General features: G+C 41.5%; 1 protein-coding gene across 1 annotated transcript; it reads left to right on the forward strand.

Annotated features, from left to right (window-relative positions):
• Positions 1-733: 733 nt before the first annotated feature.
• LOC308696681 (SCAN domain-containing protein 3-like) lies at positions 734-2,071 on the forward strand (the record flags this gene model as incomplete). The annotated part of the gene is made up of 1 exon (XM_081375577.1): positions 734-2,071. The coding sequence occupies one exon, from the start codon at positions 734-736 to the stop codon at positions 2,069-2,071; it is 1,338 nt and encodes a 445-aa protein (XP_081231703.1).
• Positions 2,072-14,970: the final 12,899 nt, after the last annotated feature.

Below are 14,970 nucleotides of genomic sequence, written 5' to 3' on the forward strand. Positions count from 1 at the left end.
GGGAGAGATACAGACGAGTGAGGCGGAGAGATACAGACGAGTGAGGCGGAGAAAGGGAGAGATACAGGCGAGTGAGGCGGAGAAAGTTGAGGAAAAGACAAGTGAGACGGAGAAAGGGAGAGATACAGACAAGTGAGACGGAGAAAAGGAGAGATACAGAAGAGTGAGACGGAGAAAGGTAGAGAAAAATAAGGAACAAATGGCGCTCTCCAAAAAAAGAAAAGTGGACAGTGAAAATAGAGCATTTAATCCAGAATGGACAGACTCATTTCTGTTCATACTTCCGACTGGGAGCACTAAACCAGTGTGTCTCATATGTTCAGAAACCGTGGCACTTATTAAAAGTGGCAATGTGAAACGACATTATGAGACAAAACATAAAGGTTATGAACAAACATACCCACTCAAATCTGAATTAAGATCACAGAAAATAAGTAGTCTCAGAGCCCAATATGACCAGTCCACCAGGATCCTGAGCCAAACATTCACTGCCCAACAACGTGCTCATGAGTGTTCCCTCAGAGTTGCTTGGATTTTGGGTCAACACAAAAAGCCATTTACTGATGGAGGGGTTGTCAAAGAATGCATGAGTGCAGTAGCTGAAACACTACTTGAGGGAAAACAAAAACAAGAGCTTTGTGATAAAATAAAGCAAATACCCATGTCAGCATCATCTGCCACAAAGAAAAGTGAAATATTAACTCAGGATGTGCTAACCCAGCTAGATGAAGCCATGCATAAGGCACCATGTGTAGGCTTAGCTGTGGATGAGTCCACTGACATGTGTGACAATGCTCAGCTGTTAGTGTATGCCAGGTTTTTCAACACAGACCAGAAAGCATTCTGTGAAGACCTGTTAGGTGTCACTCCCCTTCAGACCAGTACAAGAGGAGAAGACATCTACCTGGCCATTAAGGAGATGTTAACAAAAAGAGGAATAGAGCCAAAACAAGTGGTTTCAATAACCACAGATGGAGCCCCTGCTATGATAGGGAGAGAGAAAGGAGCTGTAGCAAGACTGAAAGAGGACAATCCTGAGCTCATAGCTTACCATTGCATCATTCATCAATCTGTCCTCTGTGCCTCCCTGTCAGATGAGCATGCTGAGGTGATGAATACAATGATGAAAATGATCAATTTTCTCAGAGCATCCTCTTCCTACCAGCATCGCATACTTAGGGAATTCCTCAGAGAAGTTGATGCCAATGCTGATGATCTTTTGCTGCACAACAATGTGAGATGGCTCAGCAAAGGCAGGGTGTTAGCGCGCTTTTGGTCCACCAGGAGGGAATTAGCATCTTTTTTGGCAGAGCTAAGAAGTCAGAAGGCAACACAGTTTTCTCTCTTTATAGAAAATGAGAAATGGATGGATAATGTGGCCTTTTTGGTTGATATCACTTCACATCTGAATGAACTGAATTTGAGGTTACAGGGCAAGGACAATTCAATTTGTGAACTGATGACAGCTGTCCGCTCCTTTCAGAGGAAACTTGAGGTTTTCAAGGAAGACCTGCAGGGAGACTGTGTACACTTCCCAGCAGTGCAGGAACAGGTTCAGGGACAGAGAGATTTGTCTTCTTTTGTTAACTTTATTGATAAGCTGATTGTAAACTTCAGCAACCGTTTTGACAGCTTCAGCTTTGGAGAGCAGCTCACCATGTTCATTCAGAATCCATTTCTGATCACAGATGTCAGGGGGTTCTCGAAGGAAGTCACACAGCACTTTAAATGGGTAAATGCTGAGCCTCTCCAGATGCAATTGGTTGATCTCCAAGCAGATGTGGCCCTGAAAGAGCAGTTTGTAAGAACTGACCCTTCCCTTTTCTGGCTCCAAATGGTCCCTGAGACAGCTTTTCCAGGTCTGAGGAAAGTAGCCCTATACATCTTGACCATGTTTGGCTCCACATACAACTGCGAAGCAGCTTTCTCCACAATGAACTTTATCAAAAATAAATATCGTTCCAGGCTCACGAATGAGCACCTTCACATGTGTATGAGAATGGCCCTGACTCCATTCAAGCCCAGGTTTAAAATCCTGGCAAGACAAGCTAGAGCTCAATTCTCTCACTGAGCAAAAAAGTGGGGGAGTGGGATATAAGATGGGAAGAAAGTGATACTCTAAAACTGTTCAATTGTTAAGATGTGTTGAGATTTATTATCTGTAAAATTGGTTGAGACTGTTGAGTCAATATGTGAAACAGAAAAGGGGACATTTTCCTCCCTTTTATTATTCTGAAGTTAAGCACTTTTTTTGAACATGCACAATTTTCACATTTTATTTATTTTCTTATTTTGAAATGCAGCCCTACTTTTATATAGTTAATGAGAGAATATTATACATATCTACTACAGTCATTCATATATGTTCAGTTCTATGTTATGTGACAATAAATATTGTCAAATTTTTTTTGAATTTTACTGAATTCATTCGATTTGTCAGTCAGGTATTGATTACATGCAGATGTTGTTACAACTACTAGGCTACTTGAATATATATGACACTAAATAGTTAGACATTATGATCTTCCGGACCTTTGCTTCAAGAAATTTTCTCTAACTGGACCTCTTTAAATTTTAGTTGAATACCCCTGTCCTAGATGTTCCTCCCAGCTCTGGCTAAAGATGATAATATCGTCCAAGTAGGCTGCAGCAAACATTTCCGTCCCTTGGAGAATCTGGTCCATCATCCTCTGAAATGTTGCTGGAGCACCATGAAGCCCAAATGGAAGAACCTGGAACTGAAAGTGTCCAAATGGGGTCTTAAATGCTGTAAGCTCCTTGCATTCTGGCTTCAGTGGAACTTGCCAGTACCCCTTGCAGAGATCTAGAGTACTGAGGTATTTTGCTCTTCCCAGTCTTTCAACCAGCTCATCCACTCTTGGCATGGGGTAAGGGTCAAACTTACTGACACTATTCAGTTTACGGAAGTCCAGGCAGAACCGGAGAGTGCCATCCTTCTTAGGTACCAGCACAATAGGGCTGCTCCACTCACTGGTGGATGGTTCTATTACCCCCAGACTCTGCATGGTCTTTAGCTCCTCTTTCATCACTGGCAGCAGTCTTTCAGGTACACGATAGACAGGCTGTCGGATGGGTTTGGGGTCGTTCAGAATGATGGAGTGACTGATCAGGTCTGTCCTACCGGGTGACTCCATGAAAAGTTGGTCAGGTAAGCATCCCATCAGCTGCTGTTTCTGTTTCTCAGTCAAGTGACTGAGATTTAGTTCGCTCTTGCCTGGATGTCCAGGGATGTATTGCTCTTCTACCTCCTCCTCCTCTGCTACTACTCTCACAAACATAGCGTTGTCCATCACTGGGGCTGCTGTGCTTTCGGCCATATCTGACGATGATATACGGGAATGCCATTTCTTTAGCATGTTGATGTGGAATACCTGCAGAGGCCGGATTCTGGAAGGAATTTCGATTTCGTAGGTCACTGGACCCACTTTTCGCTTTACCTCATAGGGACCTTGCCACTTCGCCAACAACTTGTTTTCCAATGTTGGCAACAGCAAAAGGACCTTATCACCAGGATTGAAACTGCGTGTTCGGGCTGCTTTGTCATACCACTCTTTCTGCTGGGCTTGTGACTGGAGCAAGTTCTTTCGGGCTTGAGCTGTGGTCTTTTGGAGTTGCTCTCTCATCTTGAGGACATACGTCAGAATGTTTTGCTTACTGGGCTTATGTGTGTCTTCCCAGCTCTCTTTCAGCACATCCAAGGGTCCTCTAACAGGATGGGCATAAAGGAGCTCAAAAGGGGAGAATCCTGTTGAGGCCTGGGGTACTTCCCGATAGGCAAAAAGAAGGAAAGGCAGCCACTTGTCCCAGTCTTTGCCCGTTTCGGAGACAAACTTTTTGAGCATGGCTTTTAAGGTTTGATTAAAATGTTCGACCAGCCCATCAGTCTGAGGGTGATACGGGGTGGTTCGCACTCTCTTAATCCCTAGCAGTTGATATACCTGGTGTAGGGTATGGCTCATGAAATTGGGTCCTTGGTCTGTGAGAACCTCCCGTGGTATGCCCACTTGTGAAAAGAATCTCAAAAGGGTTGTGGATATCTGTTTGGCAGTGACCTCTCTAAGAGGATAAGCCTCAGGGTACCTTGTAGCATAGTCACAAATTACTAAAATGAATCTGTTCCCTGCCTGACTTCTTTCCAGTGGGCCAACTATATCCACTCCTATTCTTTCAAAGGGAGAGTCAACAACAGGTAATGGAATAAGTGGGGCATAAGCAGGGGTACGACCAACAGCAAGCTGACACTCAGGGCATGTCTTACAGAACTCCTTCACATCACTGTACATTCTGGGCCAATAAAACCTCTTTGCAATCCGCATTAAGGTTTTCATAAATCCCAAGTGACCTGCCCAGGGAATGGAGTGACCTAGATCTAATACTTCCCTTCTCTGTGTCTGGGGTACAACCAACTGCATCCCGTCCTCCTTACTTTCTCTGTACAAGAGCCCATTATTCAGTACAAACCTCTCATCCAAACAAGCATTCACTTCTTTATTCTGTACCTGCTTAAAACAGTCAGCTAAGGTGGAATCTTCCTTCTGGAGCTTAGCTAGGTTATTTGGAATGACAATATCTGTATCACTCAAGTCAGGTTCCTCTGTCTCTACCTCAGCTTGCTCTGCGGTCTCTATCAAGCTTTCTACACACTCTCTACGTAGCTGCAGCCTATCCTCTGCTGTAGGTTTTGGCTCTGTGCCAATAAACTCAGAAAAAAAAGGCATGGATTGCAGTGTTTTCTCAGTTTCTTGCAATGGTGTGTTTTGTTCTTGTTTCTTAGCCTGAGCCCTTGTTACTATTCCACACCATGCCGTCTCCTGTACCAAATCAACCAACACTGGTAAATCTGTACCTAGCAAAATGGGGTATGTCAGACTCTGAGCTACTCCAACCTTCATGAGATATGGCTGATTATGCACCTCAATGTAGACTTCAGCTTTTGGCAAATTAGTACTGTCCCCATGAACACAACAAACAGTCACAGTCTCCTCCTCACTCCAACTATCTCGGGGTACATATTTGGCCTCTACCAATGTGTGGGCACAACCTGTGTCAACCAAAGCTGGAAGTGGTTTCCCATTCAACAAAACAGTGACAACTGGCTCTAAGTCATGTTTAGGGGTTGCACACTGTACTAGCCGTGGAACATAACAGAGACTAGCTGTCTTAGGCTTTTTCAAGGGGCAATGCGGTCTAGTATGCCCTGGCTCACCACAATTAAAACACACCACTTCATTTTTGTCAATGGTTTGAGGTAGGGGAACAGATTTTGTGGGTTCAATGTATGTAGATTTCAGAATCTTAGCTTGGCTTTTAGAGCTTGACCACACCCCCAAACCCTCAGACTTACCCTTGGTGGCCTGCAGTACGCCAGCATAGTGGAAGTTTCCTGGACCCCTCCTTGCAGCAATATAGGCCTCCACCAGGTTAGCAGCCTGTCCAGCAGTGGTTGGATTCCGTTCCTTGACCCAGGTCCTCACCTCTGGATGCAACACCCGCAGAAACTGTTCAAGCACAATAGCCTCCATTATGTTGTCTTTGCTACTTTTGTTGAACTGGACCCACTTGCAAAACAGATCTTTAATACGGGTGTAGAGTTCTTGGGGTGACTCATGCATAGGGGTATTTAAAGAACGGAACCTTAACCGATAGGTCTCAGTGCTGATCTCATACTTTTTCAGTATGGCTTCCTTCAGCTGGTCATAATCCTGTGTCTGGGAAGAGTTCATGGCCACAAAAGCACTCCTGGCCTTGCCTGTTAGCAGGGGTATTAGGCATATGGCCCAGTCTCCTCTCGGCCATTGGTAAACTTCCGCCAGTCTCTCAAAAGTGGTCAAAAGGTGTTCTATGTCATCTGTGTCCTCAAACCTGGCCAATCTTGGCTCCTGGCTTTTAACCCTAGCAGCTGTTCCATCACCGTCTGTGCCTGAAACTCGGGAACGCTCCATATCGAGCTGCATTTGGGTGACTTGATGACTGAGAACTTTGTAGTGTTGCTCTCGTCTTGCTGTTTCTCGTTCCTGCCGTTCATCTCGCTCTTGCTGATACCGCATGAAGGACTCAAACATCCGTGAAAGAGCCGTCACTGCAGCCTCCCCTCCAGCAGATGGAACCTCAGCAGGTTGCTCACTTGCCTCTGGGTCACCTCCTATGGCACCCTGGTCCACATCCTGAACTGCGCCTTCCACAGGCTGACTCCTTAGTTTGGGAGGCATGTCAGGAAAGGCAATCTCCCCCACACGTCACTTGACCGGTACTAATCCCACTTCTGACACCACTTGTTATGGTGTACCGTCGGTGAAGGTGTAAAATCAATGATGATGGAGAACAATTTTCAGTCCAGGGTGTTTATTTTGGTGCCAAAGTGATTCCCAAGCAAAAATATATACAGTAACAAAAACTAAGGCAAAAGAAATATATATAAATCCATAAGAGGTTCACATGTATTCTGGCTATGCCAATATCCAGGCCCAAAAATACAAGGAGTGATCCCACACTCCAAACACTCTCCTCAAAAATGGCTACCAGGAGCCCTTTTATAGAGTTAGGCTCCTCCCACTTCTGGAACATACCATGTATAAATAAATGATAATTTTAAAGCAAGATAAAACTATACAAATATATTAAACAAATGGTATTAACATGCAACCTATGCATCACATTATTAATTGCAAACTTATGTCTCCACATTACAAAGAAAATGTCTGAGAAATGATAATTTCCCTGATTTCCCCCTGTGATGTCACTGACAATGAAAGTGCCCTTCCAATTGGGCAATTAGAAGCTTTAAAATGGCAGCCGTCGCTGCACATGGGTTTGCCAGTAGAGAGGTGACCCACAATGTGAGTATAACAGTATTTTATGTGTACATGTTAGTTTGTTACAGGGGAAATAAACTGTTAACATTTGCAAAAGAGTTTGGTGTGGTTTCTTTAAAGGTTAAATCATATAACAAAACAAAACATTTAGCATTGAGACAAAACAAACAACCAACAAAAGAAAAGAAAATTACATAAAAAACATTGAACTAAGCAGAGAGCCTATCACACCACCTAAACAGAAAAATAACCACACATCTAGTATACGATGTTAATTTGCCGGCATGTAGATTGTGTGTGTATATTGGTGTAAACTGTTTATGGGGTACAAGTACTTCAACAGTACTTTCAAAATAAAAGTCCTTTTAGTCTTAGGTCACAGGCTCTCTGTGACACACCCTGTCCACCTGAACTGCCTGGTCCACCCTGTCCACCTGAACTGCCTGGTCCACCCTGTCCACCTGAACTGCCTGGTCCACCCTGGCGGCTTCATACAATATGGTCCCCTGAACTGCCTGGTCCACCCTGTCCACCTGAACTTCCTGGTCCACCCTGTCCATCAGTCATCTTCATTTATATAGCGCTTTTAACAATGTAGATTGTTTAAAATCAGCTTTATAATTTAAGGTAACAGGGATTGTTTTGGCTTTAGAGCGGTTCTTTAATAAAGTTATTTTCCAGCTAAAGTTAGTTTTGATTGATTCGCTTCCGTCACAATGATCATTTGTTATTAAATTTGGGGCCGCTAAGACGACACCATTCTCTCTACACAGACTTTAAACCCGAACCTGTGAGAAACGCTGATGGTGTTCGCATGCGCATTAAGAATGGGTTCTATAGTTATGTGCGTTTGAATATGTGCGCAGGTTTGGAATTCTCTACAGACCAAGCGTAAACAAAGTACTTGCGTTTCTTTATAATTTTTGATACACAATTTTATTTTATTTTATCAATTCGGGGTAGGTACGCGAATTGAGTTTCCTGATGACGCTTTATCTGTAGAGTGGTAAAGGGATCCTCCATAGGTAGAGACTAGTTGGCACTTCAGCACTGTGTTGGATCGGGTCCAGGCGCAGGTCCTTCATCAGATCATAACATTGAATTATAGAAGTCTATAATGTATTATGTGAATGCTAGGTCAAAGAGATGTGTCTTTAAGTCAAGTCAAGTCAAGTCAACTTTATTTATATAGCGCTTTTCACAATACAGATTGTATCAAAGCAGCTTCACAGTATTAAGTAAAATAGTACATCAGTGTTTGTTTCTGGTGTAAAACATCCACGTTTGGTAATGCTGATCAATAGCACTGTTGAATCGATTAATCAAATTAAATATCCCCAACTGAGCAAGCCAAAGGCAACAGTGGCAAGGAACCGAAAAACTCCATCAGGTGACCTAATGGAGAAAAAAAAACCTTGGGAGAACGCAGGCTCAGTCGGGGGCCAGTTCTCCTCTGGCGTTTATGAAGTAGAGACCGGATTTAACTGTAGGATTAAAAGTATTATATGAATGCCTGGCTGAAGAGATGCGTCTTTAATCTAGTTTTAAACTGGGAGAGCGAGTCTGAGCAATAAACAGTATCAGGAAGACTATTCCAGAGTTTTGGAGCTAAATGTGAAAATGCTCTCCCTCCTTTGGTGGATCTGGATATCCTAGGTATGACCAAAAGCCTCGAATTTAGTGATCTTAAAGAGCGCGATGGATTATAGGGCGATAGAAGATCCGTTAAATAAACTGGAGCTAAGCCGTTTAGGGCTTTATAAGTCAGTAGCAATACCTTGTAATTAATACGGAACTTTATAGGTAACCAATGTAGTGATGATAAAATTGGTGTTATATGGTCAAACTTTCTTGATCTAGTAAGAACTCTAGCGGCGGCATTTTGGACTAACTGTAGCTTGTTTATTGAGGATGCAGGACAACCAGCTAATAAAGCATTACAGTAATCTAGTCTCGAGATCATGAACGCATGAACTAACTTTTCTGCATCAGAAACTGATAGCATGTTACGTAACTTAGCAATATTTCTAAGGTGAAAAAAGGCTGTTTTTGTAACATATGAAATATGATTTTCAAAAGACAAGTTACAATCTAATATAACACCCAGGTCTTTTACTGTAGAGGATAAAGTAACAGGACACCCTACTATGTTAAAGTTGTATTGTAAGAGGTTTTGTGGGCGTTTTTTTGAACCGATAAGTATTACCTCTGTCTTATCTGGATTTAATAAAAGAAAATTGTGCGTCATCCAATCTTTTATATCTTTAACACATTCTGTCAATTTGGATAATTTAGCGTTTTCATCCGGCCGTGATGAAATATATAGTTGAGTGTCATCAGCATAACAATGGAAACTAATTCCATGTTTCCTTATAATATTTCCAAGTGGCAGCATATATATTGAGAATAATAGAGGGCCTAACACAGATCTTTGCGGCACTCCATAGTTTACTGGAGTTATGATCGATTTTTCTCCGTTTAAATAGACAAAATGGTAGCGGTCAGATAGGTATGATCTGAACCAGCTTAATGCTTGTCCTTGAACACCGGTATAGTTTTGTAGTTGATCTAAGAGTATTGTGTGATCTATAGTATCGAACGCAGCACTAAGATCAAGTAAAACTAGTATTGAGATACAGCCTTGGTCAGAAGCTAAAAGTAAATCATTTGTGATTTTAACGAGCACAGTTTCAGTGCTATGATGCGGCCTGAATCCAGACTGAAACTTTTCATAGGTGTCATTTTCTTGCAAGAAAGAGCCCAGTTGGGCAGACACAACTTTTTCTAATATTTTGGACATAAAAGGAAGATTTGAAATGGGTCTATAATTTGCTAGGTTATTTGGGTCTAATTGTGGTTTCTTAATGAGAGGTTTTATAACTGCCAATTTAAATGTTCTTGGAACATAACCTAAAGATAAAGACGAGTTAATAATATTGAGGAGAGGCTCTTCCACTATAGGTAACACTTCTTTCAATAGTTTAGTTGGTATGGGATCTAATAAACATGTTGTTTTAGAGGAAATGATAAGTTTATTTAACTCTTTTTGTTCTATAGTTGTAAAGCACTGTAATTGTTCTTGCGGGGTGATAATCGAGGCTGAATTATAAGGCGCGATTGAAGATTGAACGTTTACAATTGTGGATCTGATGTTTTCTATTTTCTCAGTGAAAAAATTCATTGAATCATTACTACTAAACTGTAACGGAATATTTTGTTCAGGTGACGCTTGTTTATTTGTTAGTCTAGCCACGGTGTTAAATAAGAACCTGGGATTGTTTTGGTTATTTTCTATTAGTTTGCGGAGGTGCTCAGCCCTGGCCGCTTTTAGGGCCTTTTTATAGCGTGACGTACTGTCTTTCCAAGCGATTCTAAAAACCTCTAAATTAGTTTGTTTCCATTTACGCTCTAAATTACGGGTTTCTCTCTTTAGAACACGAGTAGTATTGTTGTACCATGGTGCTTTAATTTTCTCTCTGACCTTTTTTAGTCTCATAGGTGCAACAATATCCAATTTTCCAGAGAGAATGGTGCTCATAGTGCTGATTAGTTCGTCTAGTTCATCTGTTTGTTTAGGTTCAGGCAGCAGCTGAGACAGATCCGATAAGCAATTTGAAAAATTATCTATGGTGGATGGAAGGATTGTTCTGCCTAATCGATAACGCGGCGCAGCATGATATATTACCGGGGTACGTAATATGCAAGTTACCATGTAATGGTCAGTTACATCATCACTTTGCGGAATGATATCTATATCGGTTGGATCGGTTCCATGTGATATAATTAAATCGAGTGTATGATTAAAACGATGAGTTGGTCCGGTAACATTTTGCTTAACCCCAAAGGAATTTAATAAATCTGTAAACGCAGCCCCTAACGTATCATTTTGATTATCTACGTGTATGTTAAAATCTCCAACAATTAATATTTTATCGACATTGACCAATAGATCTGAGAGAAAATTTGCAAATTCTTTTAGGAAATCAGCGTAAGGCCCAGGCGGTCTATATACAGTAGCCAAGGCTAAAGATAATAGGGATGTTTTTCTATCATCTACGAGCGTAACATTTAGTACAAGTACTTCAAATGAAATAAACTTATAACCCGTTTTCTGAGTAACATTGAGAATATCTCTATAGATAGTTGCAACACCGCCGCCACGACCAATCAGACGGGGCTCGTGCTTATAGGAGTATCCTGATGGAGTGGACTCATTTAGACCGAAATAATCATTTGGTTTAAGCCAGGTTTCAGTAAGGCAAAGTACATCGATGCTATTATCTGTGACTATTTCATTTACAATAACTGCCTTAGGTGTGAGTGATCTAATGTTTAGAAGACCTAGCTTTAAAAATTGTTTTTGTTTACTAATAGCAACATTTTCTGTTTTAATAACAATTAGATTTTTTCTAGATCCTGCAGTAGATTTATTATTTGATCTCACTAAACGAGGAATAGACACAGTTTCTATGCAATGTTCTACACTAGTATTTATATCAGTTAATTTGGTGCAGCAGAGACTATGATTTGGACTTTTGGTTACTAGTCAAAAGGTATTTAACATTTTGGAGATGTTATCTGACAGAAGATCCGATCCGAATCTGTTTGGGTGTAAGCCATCAGCACGGTAAAGCCTAGGACGCTCCCAAAACAGATTCCAATTATTTACAAAAAAGAGCAGTTTCTGCTCATTGCACCATGACATTAACCATTCATTTAGCGCGAATAATCTACTAAACTTGTCATGTCCTAGACGGTACGTGGGAAGTGGTCCTGACACAATGATCGTTATATCAGGCGATGTGCTGCGTACCGTATCGGTCAGATTCCTGAAGTCTTTCTTCAGAACTTCCGTCTGGCGCAGCCTGATGTCGTTCACTCCCGCGTGCAATACCAAAGTTCCGACGCGCTCGTTATCGTTCAGAATCTCGGGAACGCGAGCAGCGATTTCAGAAACACGGGCACCAGGAAAGCAGTGACTGTGCACCTTATTTTTACCTGATGTAGCATGGACGTGCCGAACAATGGAACCACCGATGATCACAGCATCGCGTTCTGTTTCGCGGAGAGCGGAAAAGCGGTTTTGTGTGGATAACTCGAAAACCGGGAGGGTCGGAGAGGGTCTTGGTCTAGACCTGACTCGCGTCTTCCGCTGCGGAAATATCCAGGCTTCGTGGTGGCGTGTTGGAGCCGGAGTGAACGAGACCATGGCAGATCGCGACCTTGGCGCTCGGGAACGATGTTGAGTAACGCACGGAGTAGACGAGGTCGGAGTCAGCGGGTTAGTAACATTAATCTCTGATTTGTGAGCATCGGCGCGTGATGTTTCAAGAGCCAAACGCCGGTCTCTCAGCTCGGCCTGTCTCACTAAAAGGTCGTGGATCTGTTTCTCAACAGCTTCCAGCTCAGACTGTACCGTGTGCAGCTCAAATGTGTCCTCACCTGCAAGTTAGCAACGACACTACCAGTGATGCTATCAATTAATACTAATTTCTGACAAACGTCTTAGATATAATCCGTCTTTTTAGTGGTACGGGTGTAGAGTAGACGCACGATAGGTGAAAAATGTTTGTAAGTGAGTGTTGAGAAGACGCGTTCAGCCGTGATCCCCGGGAGTAACCTATAAGAGTATCCAGCGTTGGATCACTAATAGGCTTGAGACACATCTGCTCAACAGTCCGCGTTGTAACTATGAGGTTTGAGCAGCAGTGCTTCTCAGTGAGGAAAGGTAGAAATTGATCGTTGTAAGTAGGTTTAAAGAGTAAAATCAAGAATTATAAATCAAATCGATAGAGCTCCAAAGACAAAAACGCGTTCAGACGCGACGCATGCGCATTCGATTGTCAATGCCAACTAAAAAGTTAGCATTGACAATCAAGCTTTGAACTGACAGAGTGTGTCTGCTTCCCGGACAATGGTAGGAAGACTGTTCCAAAGTTTTGGTGCTAAATAGGAAAAGGATCTACCGCCAGCAGTCGATTTTGATATTCTAGGTATTATCAACTGGCCGGAATTTTGAGATCGCAATAGACGTGAAGGACTATAATGCGTTAAGAGCTCGCTCAAGTTCTGCGGAGCTAAACCATTTAGTGCTTTGTAAGTAATCAGCAATATTTTTAAATTTATACGATGTTTAATAGGGAGCCAGTGCAGTGTTGACAGAACCGGGCTAATATGGTCATACTTCCTGGTTCTGGTAAGAACTCGAGCTGCTGCGTTTTGAACCAGCTGTAGTTTGTTTATTAAGCGTGCAGGGCAACCACCCAGTAGAGCATTACAATAATCTAGCCTTGAGGTCATGAACGCATGAACTAATTGTTCCGCATTTGTCAATGAGAGCATATGGCGTAATTTAGATATATTTTTAAGATGGAAAAATGCAGTTTTACAGATACTAGACACATGACTTTCAAATGAAAGGTTGGTATCAAAGATCACACCCAGGTTCCTAACCGACGACGAAGACTTAACAGAGCAGCCGTCGAGTGTTAGACAGTATTCTAGATTATTACGTGAGGAAGCGGTCCTAGTACTGAGCCTTGTGGTACGCCATACTGAACTTGTGATCGATAAAACATCTCTTCATTTACTGCTACAAACTGATAACGGTCAGATAAGTATGATTTAAACCATGCTAGTGCAATTCCACTAATCCCAACATAGTTTTCAAGTCTATTTAAAAGAACGTTGTGGTCAATGGTGTCAAATGCAGCACTAAGATCGAGTAACACTAATAGAGAGACACAACCATGATCGGATGATAAGAGCAAATCATTTGTGACTCTAATGAGAGCCGTCTCGGTACTATGGTACGGTCTAAATCCTGACTGGAAATTCTCACAGATATCATTTCTTTCTAAAAAGGAACATAGTTGTGAAGATACTGCCTTTTCTAGTATCTTTGACAGAAAAGGTAGATTCGAGATCGGCCTGTAATTGACTAATTCTGTAGGATCAAGTTGCGTTTTTTTAACAAGCGGTTTAATCATAGCCAGCTTAAAGGTTTTCGGTACATATCCTAGAGACAAAGACGAATTAATGATATTAAGAAGAGGACCTATGACCTCTGGAAGCATCTCTTTCAGTAGCTTAGTCGGTATAGGGTCTAACATACATTGATTTTTTAATCAATGATTGATTAATAAATTGATTTAGATGATTTAACGAGTTTAGTAAATTCTTCCTCTCCTATAGCAACGAATGAATCAAATTTTTCCTCAGGGAGACTACAATGCACTGCCTGATGCGATACTGAAGTGGACAGTTGCATAGTTATAATTTTCTCCCTGATATTATCAATCTTGTTAGTAAAGAAGTTCATAAATTCCTTACTGCTGTGCTGCTTAGAAACTTCTGGGGTTGAAGATTTATTTTTTTGTTAGTTTAGCCACTGTTTCAAATAAATACCTCGGATTATTTTTATTTTCTTCTAATAGGGTTGAAAAATAAGCAGATCTAGCAGCTTTTAATGCCTCTCTGTAAGTAATCGAGCTCTCCTTCCATGAAATGCAAAATACCTCTAGTTTTGTTTTCTTCCAGTTGCGCTCCATTTTTCTGGCTGCTCTCTTAAGGGCCGAGTGTGCTCGTTGTACCACGGTGTTGGACTTTTTTCTCTAATCTTCTTTAAGCGCAACGGAGCAACTGTGTCTAAAGTGCTGGAAAAGAGAGAGTTAAAAGTTTCTGTCACAATATCTGGGATGCTAAGATGATGAAACTGATCAGGAAGATTACTGATAAAGTAATCTTTAGTGGCAGAATTGATAGGTCGAACATATTTGTAACATGGAGTCGACTTTGCAGCCTTGGCTAAATTAAGTTTACACGGGACTATATAATGATCTGAGATGTCATCGCTCTGCTGCAGAATTTCAACAGCATCAACATTTATTCCATGTGATAATATTAGATCTAGAGTATGATTACGACGATGAGTAGATCCTGACACGTGTTGTCTAACTCCAATAGAGTTCAGAATGTCTTTAAATGCCAGCGCCAATGCGTCTTTTTTGTTATCCACATGTATATTAAAATCACCAACAATAATGACTTTATCTGCAGCCAATAATAATAATAATAATAATTCATTACATTTATATAGCGCTTTTCTCGGCACTCAAAGCGCTTTACATAGAAGGGG

The sequence above is a fragment of the Scardinius erythrophthalmus genome, assembly GCF_964197995.2.
Source record: "Scardinius erythrophthalmus genome assembly, chromosome: 1".
NCBI classification, from domain to species: Eukaryota; Metazoa; Chordata; class Actinopteri; order Cypriniformes; family Leuciscidae; genus Scardinius; species Scardinius erythrophthalmus.